Raw genomic sequence first — 15,984 nt, 5'->3', positions numbered from 1 at the left:
TTTAGTTTAAGTTAATCCAACGGTTAATATTTTACAAAAACTAACTTACCATAAACTCAAAACCCAATACATACGGACGGTATCTTTTAGTATTTACTTTTACTTTTCCTAACTCAAATCTACAAACATTCTTTCCAACTATATAAAGACCCCTCATTACTTCAAACTCAAAACAATTAGTAAGAAATTGGAAGCTCTCTGTTTCGTTTGTTACATACATACTCTGAAAGTAATGGCTGGAATTGTTGTGGTTTTCGATTTTGACAAGACGATCATTGATCTGGACAGCGATAATTGGGTGATTGATGAATTGGGAGCTACTGATTTGTTCAATCGACTTCTTCCTACAATGCCTTGGAACTCTCTTATGGTTAGATTTCGTTTGATTACTTAATTAATTCACATTCTAATTAATTTACATTCTTCTAACTGTTATCTGCTCTGTTTTAAACAAATTACAGGATAGAATGATGAAGGAACTTCATGATCAAGGCAAAACTATTAACGACATTCAACAAGTACTCAAACGCGTACCTGTAATTCCCCGCGTTGTTCCCGCCATTAAAGCTGCTCATGCTTTAGGGTACGCATATTTTGTCACTTCCTCTGTTTTTTTTTGTTCTGTAAAATCAGATCTTAAATGTATATTGTTGTTTCTTCAGGTGTGATTTGAGGATAGTAAGCGATGCGAATGTCTTCTACATCGAGACAATTTTGAAACATCTAGGAATACATGATTGCTTCACGGAGATCAACACAAATCCGGGCTACGTTGATGAGCAAGGAAAACTTAGAATTCTTCCTTACCATGATGTTCATCATGGCTGCAGCTTCAATACTTGCCCTCCCAACATGTGCAAGGTAAATAACGTGAAAAAAAATTACCCATGAATTTAGATTTATATTCAATTATTAACATATTCCAATGAATATATGATTATTTGTATTAACAGGGCTTGGTAATAGAAAGAATGCAAGCTTCATTGGCTAAGAAAGGGAATAAAAGAATGATCTATCTGGGTGACGGAGCAGGAGATTTTTGCCCAAGCTTGAAGCTGAAAGAGCAAGATTTCGTTATGCCAAGGAAAGATTTCCCAGTCTGGAAATTAATAAACGATAACTGCGATCTCATAAGAGCAGAAATTCATGGGTGGAGTGATGGAGAAGAGCAACAACACATTCTCCTCCAAATAATTGAAGCAATTACCATCGAAGAGAACCAATTTTTATCAACTGATTGCTGCAAGTTCCAGACGATTCCGATTAATACAGTTCATGAAGCCTTGCCAAAAGCTCTCCCTCTACCATAGTAATTAAGCTTTCATGCAAGTGTAATTTGTGTATAGATGATCAACATTTAAAAAGATATCAGATCAATTATGACAACAAACTGATTAGAGTTGGCTTTAATTAATTACTTTTTCTCTCTCACTTTTAAATATCATTGGATTACAAAGAGGCTAAAGTACACCAACTAAATTGTTCAATGAAATCAATTATAGATTCCTATTTAAATCTAATACTACAATTTTTCATACATTTCTTCATATTAAGAATGTCGCATCATGTGATTAATGATAAATATAATGAATATATTGGTTATTGAAATAAATTTACATATTGAAAAGTTATATTACCAGTATTATTAGTCACAATATTTAACAATTCAAAATCAAGTTATATGTAATGGAAAACCTTCATCTTTAGCTGTAAGATTATGCATTTAGGATCCACCAAACTGTAAAAGGAACTTACCATAAACTAATATTCCCAGGCATCTTTTAACTCCGTTACCTAACTCAAATCTACAAAGTTTTTCAACGGTTTAATGTCCTTCTTCTCGAAAAAAGATTGGAACAAGGGATATTTTCATGAAGTCATGCCTAAAACTCTCCCTGTGCCTTCTTATTGAGTAAGATGAGATGATTTTTTTTTCGTGGAGTCGTTTGATGTGAGGTATAAGGAATAATAATTTCATTTTATCCTGCGTTTGATTAGAGATATTAGCTAGGTAGTCTTGATATTATTCATCCCACCATTTATACCTTAGTGATGGTTTAAGTAATCCCATGACGGAATACGTTATCCTGGAAAGAATAATTTCGAAATAACTTGTTCCCAAGTCCCAACCAAACGATTTGTATTTGATGATCAACATGAAGAATTGGCTTTAATTACTTGTATTTTATGGATTTATTTGAAGTACTACTGAAAGTGTGTTTTGATTCTGGCTCTAAATATTGTGGCGTGAAGCATAGAATTATCTAAGGGCATCGGCTTTTTTTTTGGTAGAAACGGGGACATTTTTTTATGTATATTAGAACATTACAACATTAGTAGTAGGTACATTAGCGTCTCTATTTTCTATAGTAGTAACAGCATCAGTATGAGTTACATCATTACTAAGGACATTTAGATTCCCAAACATAGCTAAGCTAGTTTAGTAGAGATAGACACCGATAGTTGTCTAGTAGTCGCAACTCCGTCTTTGTCCGCTTGCAAAATAGATAAAGTTACCAGGATATATAGCAGTTTCAGTAATAGTATCTAGCCTGCATCCTTCCTTTGCCAAAAAGTCTGCTAATTTATTACCTTGCCGGAAGTTATGGTGTAGTACTGGATTCCCCAACCTCCTCAATAGAAACCTCCAAGAATCCACAACAGTTTGATAAATAGGGTGTTTGTTTTAGATCTAATACATAAACAATTTTTTGAAGTTGTTTTTATTTAGACATCTTGAATGAGATTATTTCTATTAGGGGCATAAAAAATGAACTCAATTATAGGTAATCTGCTCAATCCGTCCATAATTTTAAGGGTTGGGCTCAAGATAATTTGAATTGAGTTCAATCTCAACCCATCAAGTCTTAACCCATTTCAAGAGAATCCTCAATTTAATCTCCAATTTCAACCCGTTTTAAGACTCATTGTTTTCATTGGTGTAATGTATTTTACTATATTGAAGGTATGAATTACTATCTATTTTATATCTTTTAGAATTTATCTATCCATTTGTAACTTTTTTAAAAAAAATTTCTTGAGTTGAAATTCAAATTGTGGTTATAAAACTTGAATAACAATATATTAAATTTTTTGAGATTAAGCGGATCAAATTTGGCGGGTCAAGACTCAACCCGCTTTTAAGCCCATTTGAGCCCAAAATAAATTTGGTCGAGTCAGAATCCAACTCAATTTTTATTTCAACCCATTTTAATATCTTCAATTTCAACCCAACCCACCCATTTGACAACTCTAAATTTCTAGTATTAGACGCTCAAAAAGATATATTCAGAATGTACTTATTGAACACTTAGTGCGAGATATTTACACACTACTAATATGACCAAATTAAAAGACAATGTATCGACCATATCTTACGGAAAATACCTTCATCATGAACACTTGTACTGAATTCACCAAAGTTTGTACTTCACCAATAACTCTCTCTTATAGGAAATTCTCATAGCTTGAGACGTGTCCAAAGACACCACACTTAAGGATATTTCACCCGATATAAGTGTATCCCCAGGATTCAACAAGCTCTTCTAGTATAAAACTAGGAGCCATAAACTAACAAAGATTTAAAGAAAAAAACCCAACACACCAATAGAATATAGTAGAAATGATTTACTCTCTAATATGTATTGTGTTCTCTCTCTCTTTGTGAGAGAGGAAGACCAGATTTATATGGAAACATACATAAGGCTAAAGCCTCCAACGGTAAGAAAAAGGAATTAATGCCAATAAAGAAGAATAAAGGCAAATCATTTGAAGGTCAATTAAGAGAAAAATACGTTGGCAACAGCCATATTATGACCAACATTCAAACTGATTTATAAGATAATTAATATTAACACCCATTTAATATGATGAATATAGAAAATAATATGAACACTTCTTTTTGAGATACTAGAATATTTTTTCACTTCTCCACTTGAACTTTTTTAATAGGTTATCTTTCTCAATCACAGAAAAATTTGCTTTGTCTTGCTTAGCAATAAAGAATTTTTTATTTACTTTTACCAAGTTTAAGTGATAAAAAATAGGAAGCATAGAATTTTTTTTATTTTTGTTTAAGGGAGAGAAAGTACCACGTTTATTATTAGATTATGTTGGTTGGAGATTTTATTTTAGGGAAGAATACTTGTATCTAAAAGAAGAAACTATTTACCAGCGATTATCTCTTACTTTTATATTTTCTATTTTTTAAAAATATTAATGCGTATTTAGAAGCAGTGCTTCAATGAAAACATTACCCAGTTACTCTTTGATACCATATATACTTCGATGGCATCAAGGAGGAACATACAATATTTCAGTGAAAATATTGAACTGCTAATTGATACCATCAGAGTATATAGATATTATCAGAGTGTGTGTATATATATATATATATTCTGATGATATCAAAGATCAAGAAGCAATGGTTCAGTGAATAGAATAAGAGAGCAGTCAAGTAAATAGTTAGGGTTGTGGGTCCAACCAGGATAATTATATTGGGTTGGTCGAGTTTAGGTAAATATTTTACCTTATAGGTCCAATTTGTGTAGTTTTCTCTTTATTTTATCCAAAAAAAAAAGACGCCACATAATAAATAATACTTCATCTGTTTCAATTTCTGTGACACTTTTCATTTTTCGAGAGTCACAATTTTTTTAAATGAAATTTATATATTTGTAAACTACATAAAAAGTACTATAAGTCAAAACAATTGATAATTCAAAATGTTTAAAAGATCTATGAAAAATTTATGATAAAAAATAGATTTGTTTGAATCTCGAAATCCGAAAAATGCCACATAAAATGAAACGGAGTAATAATTAAAAAAAGATTTTTTATTTTGAAGGATGAAAGTAGGATAAAAAGGTTATCTGAGTCATATTTTAACCAAATAAATGGACGAGAATATATTGTAATCTTTTTGTATAGTTCTAAGAGAATTTTTGTCACTTTCCATAAAAAGTACTAACTACAATCTTTATTTGTCGGCAAAATTTTCAATTAATTGGATATTGATTGGCAAGTTTACCAACAAATTACATTTCGTTACTAATTTACCAACACATTTATATTTGGTTGGTAAATTTAGCAACACAATCTTGTCGTTGGTAAATGTTTGGTTAGTAATTCATTGGTAATATGTTAATCAATTATATAAACAATTTTTTTGTCATATTTATCAACCGATATATACTTCGTTGGTAATATTACCAACAAAAGGTGCACGTTAGTAATATTTCAGTTGGTAATTCATTGATAGAATGTTGCTAAATTTGACGCCATTTTTCCCGCCGTATTTACCAACTAAAATACTTAGTTAGTAAGATTTTGGTTGATAATATGTTAGAATTTCGTTGTTAAGTTTTAAAATATAATTCAGTTAGAAATATGTTGGTAATTTGTTAGTAGAATACTAACCAACTTAAGTTGTTAGTAGAATACTAACCAACTTAAGTTGTTAGTATAATCTGTTGGCAATTTGAGTTTTTTTTGTAGTGATTATCTCTTACTTTCATATCTCCTATTTTTTAAAAATATTAATGCATATTTAGAAGCAGTGCTTCAATGAAAACATTACCCAGTTACACTTTGATACCATATATACTTCGATGGCATCAAGGAGGAACATACAATATTTCAATGAAAATACTAAACTGCTAATTGATACCATCAGAGTATATAGATATTATCAAAGTGTGTGTGTGTGTGTGTATATATATATATATATATATTCTGATGATATCAAGGATCAAGAAGCAATGGTTCAGTGAATACAACAAGGGAGCAGTCAAGTAAATAGTTAGGGTTGTGGATCCAACCAGGATAATTATATTGGGTTGGTCGAGTTTAGGTAAATATTTTACCTTATAGGTCCAATTTGTGTAGTTTTCTCTTTATTTTATCAAAAAAAAAGACGCCACATAATAAATAATACTTCATCTGTCCCAATTTCTGTGACACTTTTCATTTTTCGAGAGTCATAATTTTTTTCAATGAAATTTATATATTTGTAAACTACATAAAAAGTATTATAAGTCAGAATAATTGATAATTCAAAATGTTTAAAAGATCTATGAAAAATTTACGATAAAAAATAGATTTGTTTGAATTTCGAAATCCGAAAAGTTCCACATAAAATGAAATGGAGTAATAATTAAAAAAAGATTTGTTAGTTTTAAGGATGAAATTAGGATAAAAATGTTATATGAGGCATATTTTAACCAAATAAATGGACGAGAATATATTGTAATCTTTTTGTATAGTTCAAAGAGAATTTTTGTCACTTTCCATAAAAAGTACTAGAGTCGCACTAGTTAATATTTTAAAATAGTTAAAAGATATTTTTAAAAAATTATGGTAAAAAAAAATATATTATTTGTCTATTTAGAAATAACTAAGTGAACTTCTATTATTAAAATAATACCATAAAAAGAAAAGAAATTAGGATAGTTATTGCTTTTTTGAAAACAATTCTCACGCGTAATCCGTCTCCAAAGCGGAATACGAAAAATTACTGTTTACGCGAGAATATTCCCACGCTAATTAAAATTAGGTGTACGATTAAGCGTTTAGGATCGACTGTCTACTTAATCCAAGGGTTAATATTCTACCAAACTGCTAATAGGAAACTTACCATAAACGCAAAACCCAATACGTACAGCCGACTAACTCAAATCCCACTGTTATATAAGCCCTTCTTCTCTGTGTTATTCTCACTCAAACTCAAACAATTTTTTTTCTCTCTGATTTAATACTTTACTTGTTCGATTCAACAACAAAAAAATGGCTGGAATAGTTGTGGTTTTCGATTTTGACAAGACGATCATTGATCTGGACAGCGATAATTGGGTGATTGATGAATTGGGAGCTACTGATTTGTTCAATCGACTTCTTCCTACAATGCCTTGGAACTCTCTTATGGTTAGATTTCGTTTGATTACTTAATTAATTCACGTTCTAATTAATTTACATTCTTCTAACTGTTATCTGCTCTGTTTTAAACAAATTACAGGATAGAATGATGAAGGAACTTCATGATCAAGGCAAAACTATTAACGACATTCAACAAGTACTCAAACGCGTACCTGTAATTCCCCGCGTTGTTCCTGCCATTAAAGCTGCTCATGCTTTAGGGTACGTATATATTTTGTAAGTTTCTCTGTTTTTTTATTGTTCTGTAAAATCAGATCTTAAATGTATATTGTTGCTACTTCAGGTGTGATTTGAGGATAGTAAGTGATGCGAATGTCTTCTACATCGAGACAATTTTGAAACATCTAGGAATACATGATTGCTTCACGGAGATCAACACAAATCCGGGCTACGTTGATGAGCAAGGAAAACTTAGAATTCTTCCTTACCATGATGTTCATCATGGCTGCAGCTTCAATACTTGCCCTCCCAACATGTGCAAGGTAAATAACGTGTAAAAAAATTACCCATGAATTTAGATTTATATTCAATTATTAACATATTCTAATGAATATATGATTATTTGTATTAACAGGGCTTGGTAATAGAAAGAATGCAAGCTTCATTGGCTAAGAAAGGGAATAAAAGAATAATCTATCTCGGTGACGGAGCAGGAGATTTTTGCCCAAGCTTGAAGCTGAAAGAGCAAGATTTCGTTATGCCAAGGAAAGATTTCCCTGTCTGGAAATTAATAAACGATAACTGCGATCTCATAAGAGCAGAAATTCATGGGTGGAGTGATGGAGAAGAGCAACAACACATTCTCCTCCAAATAATTGAAGCAATTACCATCGAAGAGAACCAATTTTTTTCAACTGATTGCTGCAAGTTCCAGACGATTCCGATTAATACAGTTCATGAAGCCTTGCCAAAAGCTCTCCCTCTACCATAGTAATTAAGCTTTCATGAAAGTGTAATTTGTGTATTGATGATCAACATTTAAAAAGATATCAGATCAATTATGACAACAAACTGATTAGAGTTGGCTTTAATTAATTACTTTCGATCATTAGATTACAAAGAATGCTTAAGTACACCAACTTAGTTGTTCAACGAAATTAATGATAGATTCCTATTTAAATCAAATACTACAATTTTTCATACATCTCTTCATATTAACAATGTCGCATCATGTGATTATGATAAATATAATGAATATATTGGTTATTGAAATAAAATTTACATATTGAAAAATTATATTAACAGTATTAGGAGTCACAATAATTAACAATTCAAAATCAAGTTATATGTAATGGAAAACCTTCATCTTTAGCTGTAAGATTATGCATTTAGGACCCACCAAACTGCTAAAGGAACTTACCATAAACTAATATTCCCAGGCATCTTTTATCTCCGGTACCTAACTCAAATCTACAAAGTGAAAATAAATTACTCGCACTTCATACAAAATTGATGAATTTAGAGTTATAAACATATTCTCCCAATGCCTTCTAATTGAGTAAGTTGAAATGACCTTTTCTTGTGGAATCGTTTCGTGTTAGGGGTATAAAGTGAAATAATCCCAGAAATATTTTATCCTGCATTTGATTGGAGGTATTAGGTAATCTTGAGATTATTTATCCCACCATTTATACCTTAATAATGAGATAAGTAATCTCATATACATGACGGAATAACTTATCCAGGATTAATAATTATGAAATAACTTGTTCCTAACCAAACGTTTTGCATTTGATGATCAACATGAAGAATTGGCTTTAATTACTTGTATTTTATGGATTTATTTGAAGTACTACTGAAAGTGTGTTTTGATGCTGGCTCTAAATATTGTAGCGTGAAACATAGAATTATCTAAGGGCATCGGCTTTTGTAATACTAGAACATAAACAATTTTTTGAAGTTGTAAGTACATGTATTTATTTAGACATCTCGAATGAGATTATTTCTAGTATTAGATGTTCAGAATGTACCTATTGAACACTTGGTGCGAAATATTTACAATTTACACACTACTAATGTATCCACCATATCTATTTTTTACTTTGTTATTTTTTCACTTCTCCACTTGAACTCTATAAATATGTTACCTTTCTCAATTACTGAAAAACTTGCTTTGTCTTGCTTAGCAGTTAGCAATATAGAATTTTTTATTTACTTTTACCAGGTTTAAGAGATAAAAAATAGGAAGCATAGAATTTTTTTATTTTTGTTTGGAGAGAAATACCAGGTTTATTATTAGATATAATTGAATCAGGTCACGGGGTTGTGGATATTGATTAGGTTGGTTGGAGATTTTATTTAAGGGAAAAGATTACTTTGTATGTAAAAGAAACTATCACTTACTTTCATATCTCCTATTTTTTAAATATTAATGTGTATTTAGAAACAGTGCTTCAGTAAATATATTACTCAGTTACTCTTTGATATCATATATACTTTGATGACATTAAAAAGGAACATACAGTATTTCAGTGAAAATACTACTAATTGATACCATTAGAGTGTGTGTGTGTATATATATATATATATATATATATACACAGTCAAGTAAATAGTTTGGACCGTGGATCCGACCAGAATAATTATATTGGGTTGGTCTAGTTTAGGTAAAAATAGGTCCAAATTTTGTAGTTTTTTCTTGGAAAAATTACTTGGATGGATAAGTTTTAATAAATAATTTACTAATTTTAGCGATACTTTTTATTTGTTACCATTTAAAGCAATACATAGCAATACTATTTTAAATCTCCAATATGTATTAAAAGTGAATTATATATGCAATATATATGTATTATAATTATTTTTTATAATATATTATGCTTGTTTGGCAAGAAATTAACACATTGTATTATAAGGGGCCGTTTGGTTACTGGTTAGAGTTATGCAGGTATTAGTTATGCAGGGTTTAGTTATGCAAGTATTAGTTATGCAGGGTTTAGTTATGTTGGGTTTAATTATGCGAGTATTAGCTATATGGATTTAGTTATGTAGAGATTACAACACATGAATTATTAACTATTGATGTGACATCTCGCTAATTGAAAGAACTAGAAAGAGATAGAATTGGAAATAGTCAATTTAAGGAAAGAATGAAAAATCTGGAAATTTTCAAGTTAAGTTTGAATTTTTCGTCAACTTCAAACAATCATAACTCCTAGCTCAGGATGAGTTAGGTGTGCTTCTACAGACCGTAGGAAAGATCTTGGAATTATCTTTTCAACGCCGCAAAGTTTGCGCGATTTCGAGTTTGTATGAGTGAGATATTCTCATTTGAAGTTGGGTTGTTCAAATAAAAAAAGTGTAATCCGGATTTTGGAAGGGTAGTTTGGTCTTTTCCTTACCAAATTACTTAATTTCATTTTTAGGAGTTAAATTGGGGTCTAAACTGAAATTGGTCAGTTTACACTTTTGAAAACTAAGTTAGGGTTTTGAGAGAAGAGAAAAGAAGAGGAGAAAAGAGAAGAAGGAGCAAGAATCGTCAAGTTCTTCAAGAATCGCTTGCGGATTTTGTCAAGGGGTGATCCTTACGAGGTATGTGAGATCACATAGCATTGGGTTAGTTCACCCACGCGCCAATCATGATTCAATTCAGCGAAGTTGTATAGTTTTGAAAGCAAAACCTATGAGTTCTTGATGTTAATTCGTTTGAAATCTTGTAGGTTCTTGTTGTTGAAGTTTCTTGAGATTGATTCGTGTAATTAGGTGCGATTTCGAGTTGGATCTTGCATATATTGATGATTTAGTTGTTCCTAAGTGTTAGGGGAAAGAACCAAGTTTATTTAGGGGGATTAGAGTTGAAAAACGAGCAAGAAAAGTCGGAGTGCACCTGGGCAGGGGCCTGGGGCGCCGCCCCTCTCAGAGCCCCAAGAAGAGACCTCTGAAGTTTTGGTCTTGGGGCGCCGTGCCAGCCAGAGCGCCCCACCCTTGCTTCTGAAGTTTTCCCTCTGACGCCCCACGTTGCTCAGAGCGCAAGAGACACCAGTTCTTCTCATTCTTCCCCCATCTTTCCGTACTAGTTCCTTAGAAACGTACCTATGTTTTCTAGTTGATTCCAATACTCTAAGAAACGTCTACACATCATGAAATCATCCATAAACATGAGATCATGAACCTTGAATCCATAATTCATTTCAAGGAAAGTTAAGAGTCAAGTCAAGAGGTGAAGAGTTAAGTCAAGAGAAGTTCATAAAGTTTTCCAAAAGTCTTTTACAAACTTTTTAACGTCGTTTTAAGACTTAAGCTTTGAGTTGACTAAAGAGTAAGAGTAAAAGTTCATTTCTTCAAAGATTATACGGAAACTAAGTATTCCTAAGAGTTAAAAATGTTTTCACATTTGAGCAAGAAAGAAAACACTGATTTTCAAGAGAGCTTTTAAGCTAAGTTTTGAGTAATTATCTCAAATCAAAGAAAAAGTTTTTGTTTTAAAAATATAAGAGCTAAGTATATTTTAGGAGTAGTATTGAGCACCGATATGGAGATGCGAGTTCATAATAACTCAAGTCTCCATAAACCATGTAGCCATCATGGGTAGAAAATGATCATACTTTTTAGATGATTCATTAAGTACTTTTTAGCATAGACTGATGAATCCACTTGGTTAAGGCGTTCTATTTGACGGCAAAGTATATGACAGTTCTGGCAGCATGGGCAAGACGTTGTATCATCACTTAGGCTCATAGTGATGGTTGTCGGTTAGAGAAACTCTCACAGTATTATATTACTTTGTATGTAAACTGAGTTGTTATCGCATTTCTTTAACAAATTGAGTTTTTACCTACTGTTTTAAATGCTTTGTATAAACTGCACGATTATTGTTGTTTTACTTTGTATTTGAGTTGAGTTATTCATGAGTTAAGTAAAGCCAAGGTAAGTGTTTCTTTCAGATTCCTTTCAAGTTTATGTTATGCTTAGTTTTCCCCTCGCATACTCGTACATTCAATGTACTGATGTCATTTGGCCTGCATCGTTTTATGATACAGACACAGGGAATCAGGATCAACATCCAGGGCCCCGTTGAGCACTCACAGTCAGTTGGTGAACCTAATTGCATTCTGGAGGACTCCTTTTACTTTGCTTTTAGTATTTCAGTTGTTAGGATGATCGGGGGTCTTGTCCCGACATCCCTCTTTGTTTTAAAGGCTTCATAGACGAGTAGTTATAGTTCTTTAGTCTTTTCGTTTTCAGTTGTATACGTTTAAGACTTGAGTTGTCATTTTGGCTAAGTTTAATATTTCTTTAAGACATTACATGAATTATCCTTTTGAGACTGTTTCTTGTGTTTAAGTCTTCCGCTGAGTAAGTAAGCTAAGTCAAGGGTTCGCTTGGGGCCAACAATGGTTCTCGAGTGTCAGTCCCTCCCAGGGTGTAGATTCGGGGCATGACAATTGAATATTAAACTTGTTGTAAATTATTAATATTTATTATATACAAAATAATAATACATACTAATAAAATGTGGAATATATTGAATAATATATAATGCTAATATTTGATTAGCATATGTACCGTCAAAAATATACAATCAAATTTCTAATATTAAAAAAATATTTATATTTACATAAATAAATAAAAACTGTAAATATATAAAAAGAAATGAAAATGGTCTATATATAAAAAGAAATAAAAATAACAAACGTAGATAGGAAAACAGTAAAGTTTTCAATTAAAAAAAATAAAATAAATTAAAAGAAATGAAAATGGTCTATATATAAAAAGAAATAAAAACAACAAACGTATATAGGAAAACAGTAAAGATTCCATTTTAAAAAAATTACTAATAGGGTAAATATGTAATTTATCATTTTAATACATGTATAACTAATACCCACATAACTTATTTCATCTTCTACCCTGCATAACTTTATACATAGATCCCTCATAAGTTATGTTGGTATTAATTATGTAGGACTACAAAAAATACAACCAAACACAGTATTAATTAATACATGAATAACTTTTATACAACATTTAAATTCTTATCAACCAAACATGGTACTCCCTCCGTCCCTATTTACTTGTCCATATTTCCTTTTTTGGTTGTCCCTATTTAGTTGTCCATTTTGACAAATCAAGAAAAGACAATAAATTTTTTCCTATTATACCCTTTTTTATACTTCTTGAAAATTGTAAAAGTGTATGTTGTTTCCCTCCAATTTATTTCACTTGAATTCAAAGAAGTGGNTACATAGATCCCTCATAAGTTATGTTGGTATTAATTATGTAGGACTACAAAAAATACAACCAAACACAGTATTAATTAATACATGAATAACTTTTATACAACATTTAAATTCTTATCAACCAAACATGGTATAAGTTATGTTGACTTTTATACCTAATACAAAACTTCTACCAAACATAGTAAAGCTAATGCAACTTTTTATACATGAATAAGATGTATCTTATACCGTAACCAACCGACAATTAAAATGTGTGATAAATGTATTACTCATCAATAAAACGTGCATTATATGAGTTTTATAAATTGCTCACTGTAATATGTATTAAAACTATATTATAAATGTATTAAAAGTGATTAAGTGAAAAAAAATGTTATTGCTATAAATGATAAATATTTTTTTAATATAGAACATTTATGTAAGTTTTCCTTTTTTTTCTTTATTTTATCCACACAAAAAAATACGTCACGTAATAAATAATAATCCATTTGTCTCAATTTATGTGGAGCTTTTCGTTTTCGAGAGTCACAATTTTTTAAATGAAATTTATATATTTGTAAACCACAAAAAAGTACTATAAGTCACAATAATTGATAATTCAAAATGTTTAAAAGATCTATGAAAAACTTACGGTCAAAAATAAATTTGTTTGAATCTCGGAATTTAAAAAGTGCCACATAAAATGGGACGGAGGAGTAGTAATTAAAAAAAGATTTGTCAATTTTAAGGATGAAAGTATGATAAAAAGGTGATCAGAGGCATATTTTAAACGAGATGAATGAAAATATATTTAAATCTTTTTATATAGTTGAAGAGATTTTTATGGCAATTTTCCATAAAAAGTGATAGAGTCACACTAGTTAATATTTCGAAATAGTTAGAAGATATTTGAAAAGGCTATGGTAAAAATATATATATTATTTGTCTATTTAGAAATAACTTAAGTCAAACAAATTCAAACTTCTATTATTAAAATAAAAAATAATAATACCCTAAAAAGAAAAGAAATTAGGATAGTTATTGCTTTTTTGCAAACAAATCTCACGCGTAATCCGTCTCCAAAGCGGAATACGAAAAATTACTATTTACGCGAGAATATTCCCACGCTAATCAAAATTAGGTGTACGATTAAGCGTTTAGGATCAACTGTCTACTTAATCCAAGGGTTAATATTCTACCAAACTGCTAATAGGAAACTTACCATAAACGCAAAACCCAATACGTACGGCCGACTAACACAAATCCCACTGTTATATAAGCCCTTCTTCTCTGTGTTTTTCTCACTCAAACTCAAACAATTTTTTTTCTCTCTGATTTAATACTTGTTCGATTCAACAACAAAAAAAATGGCTGGAATTGTTGTGGTTTTCGATTTTGACAAGACGATCATTGATCTGGACAGCGATAATTGGGTGATTGATGAATTGGGAGCTACTGATTTGTTCAATCGACTTCTTCCTACAATGCCTTGGAACTCTCTTATGGTTAGATTTCGTTTGATTACTTAATTAATTCACATTCTAATTAATTTACATTCTTCTAACTGTTATCTGCTCTGTTTTAAACAAATTACAGGATAGAATGATGAAGGAACTTCATGATCAAGGCAAAACTATTAACGACATTCAACAAGTACTCAAACGGGTACCTGTAATTCCCCATGTTGTTCCCGCCATTAAAGCTGCTCATGCTTTAGGGTACGTATATATTTTGTAAGTTCCTCTGTTTTTTTATTGTTCTGTAAAATCAGATCTTAAATGTATATTGTTGCTACTTCAGGTGTGATTTGAGGATAGTAAGCGATGCGAATGTCTTCTACATCGAGACAATTTTGAAACATCTAGGAATACATGATTGCTTCACGGAGATCAACACAAATCCGGGCTACGTTGATGAGCAAGGAAAACTTAGAATTCTTCCTTACCATGATGTTCATCATGGCTGCAGCTTCAATACTTGCCCTCCCAACATGTGCAAGGTAAATTACTTCATACAAAATCCGTGAATTTAGTGCATTGCCATATACCGTAAATTGTTGTGATACATCTGCTATTAATTTCACAATTATTAGCATATTCTAATGTATGATTTTCTGTATTAACAGGGTCTTGTAATAGAAAGAATACAAGCCTCATTGGCTAAGGAAGGGAAGAAAAGAATGATCTATCTAGGTGATGGAGCAGGAGATTTTTGCCCAAGCTTGAAGATGAAAGAGCAAGATTTCGTTATGCCAAGGAAAGATTTTCCAGTTTGGAAATTAATTAACGAAAATCGCCATCTAATAAGAGCAAGAATCCATGGGTGGTGTGATGGAGAAGAGCAAGAACACGTTTTGCTTAACATAATTAAAGCAATTACCATCGAAGAGAACCAATTTTTATCGGATGAGTGCAAGTTCCAGACGACGATTCCGATTAATGCAGTTCATGAAGACATGCCTAAAGCTCTCCCACTCCCTGTGCCTTACTAATTAAACTTTGATGAATGACTTTTTTTGGTGTCAATAGTTTGTATTTTGATGATCAGCATTAAAAGAGACCAACCAATTAAGAATTGATTTTAATTACTTGTATTTTATGGAATTATTTGAAGTATTACATATCCATCTAACTTTTTAATTTTGTTTGTGTAATATTTTGCATTCTAATTTTGTTTCACTCAAATTTTGCATCCATGATAAGATTTCACTATATCGAAAATGGTCATACAATATGTGTGGCCATTACTTTATATCTTTTATTAAGGTTTATTTTATGTAATTAACCTTATCAATAAGGATAGCATACAAAAATAATAATAATACTTTCTGAATTTACTAAAATAAATAAATTAAAAAATAATTGATTTTAATATATGGATCAAACAAAATAAA

The 15,984-nt window shown here is 31.0% G+C and overlaps 2 protein-coding genes across 4 annotated transcripts; both read left to right on the top strand.

Moving 5' to 3' along the window:
* The first annotated feature begins 136 nt into the window (after positions 1 to 136).
* LOC125860674 (inorganic pyrophosphatase 1-like) lies at positions 137 to 15,713 on the top strand. Of its 3 annotated transcripts, none has more exons than XM_049540679.1 (4): positions 137 to 370; positions 14,688 to 14,809; positions 14,892 to 15,090; positions 15,217 to 15,713. In XM_049540679.1, exons 1-4 carry the CDS (start codon positions 233 to 235, stop codon positions 15,580 to 15,582), a joined length of 825 nt encoding a protein of 274 aa, XP_049396636.1. In that variant the 5' UTR covers positions 137 to 232; the 3' UTR covers positions 15,583 to 15,713. The 3 variants fall into 3 exon arrangements, with proteins under 3 accessions (XP_049396636.1, XP_049396637.1, XP_049396635.1); XM_049540680.1 differs by lacking the exons at positions 14,688 to 14,809; positions 14,892 to 15,090; positions 15,217 to 15,713 and adding exons at positions 462 to 583; positions 663 to 861; positions 954 to 1,329 and having other exon boundaries at positions 149 to 370; XM_049540678.1 differs by lacking the exon at positions 137 to 370 and adding an exon at positions 14,405 to 14,596.
* Positions 6,764 to 8,020, top strand: LOC125860675 (inorganic pyrophosphatase 1-like). The gene is made up of 4 exons (XM_049540681.1): positions 6,764 to 6,921; positions 7,013 to 7,134; positions 7,217 to 7,415; positions 7,508 to 8,020. The coding sequence occupies exons 1-4, from the start codon at positions 6,784 to 6,786 to the stop codon at positions 7,862 to 7,864; spliced, it is 816 nt and encodes a 271-aa protein (XP_049396638.1). The 5' UTR covers positions 6,764 to 6,783; the 3' UTR covers positions 7,865 to 8,020.
* Positions 15,714 to 15,984: the final 271 nt, after the last annotated feature.

This window comes from Solanum stenotomum, chromosome 3 (genome assembly GCF_019186545.1).
Source record: "Solanum stenotomum isolate F172 chromosome 3, ASM1918654v1, whole genome shotgun sequence".
Lineage (NCBI taxonomy): Eukaryota > Viridiplantae > Streptophyta > Magnoliopsida > Solanales > Solanaceae > Solanum > Solanum stenotomum.
Note: the sequence above shows the minus strand (reverse complement) of the source record. Positions and strands in the feature narration are given on the sequence as shown.

Excerpts from the sequence above, each read along its gene's own strand:
- LOC125860674 (XM_049540679.1), top strand. The coding sequence starts at position 233 with ATGGCTGGAATTGTTGTGGTTTTCGATTTTGACAAGACGATCATTGAT. Across the intron at positions 371-14,687 it reads TGCCTTGGAACTCTCTTATG|GATAGAATGATGAAGGAACT; the intron begins GTTAGATTTCGT and ends AACAAATTACAG. Across the intron at positions 15,091-15,216 it reads GCCCTCCCAACATGTGCAAG|GGTCTTGTAATAGAAAGAAT; the intron begins GTAAATTACTTC and ends CTGTATTAACAG.
- LOC125860675 (XM_049540681.1), top strand. The coding sequence starts at position 6,784 with ATGGCTGGAATAGTTGTGGTTTTCGATTTTGACAAGACGATCATTGAT. Across the intron at positions 6,922-7,012 it reads TGCCTTGGAACTCTCTTATG|GATAGAATGATGAAGGAACT; the intron begins GTTAGATTTCGT and ends AACAAATTACAG. Across the intron at positions 7,416-7,507 it reads GCCCTCCCAACATGTGCAAG|GGCTTGGTAATAGAAAGAAT; the intron begins GTAAATAACGTG and ends TTGTATTAACAG.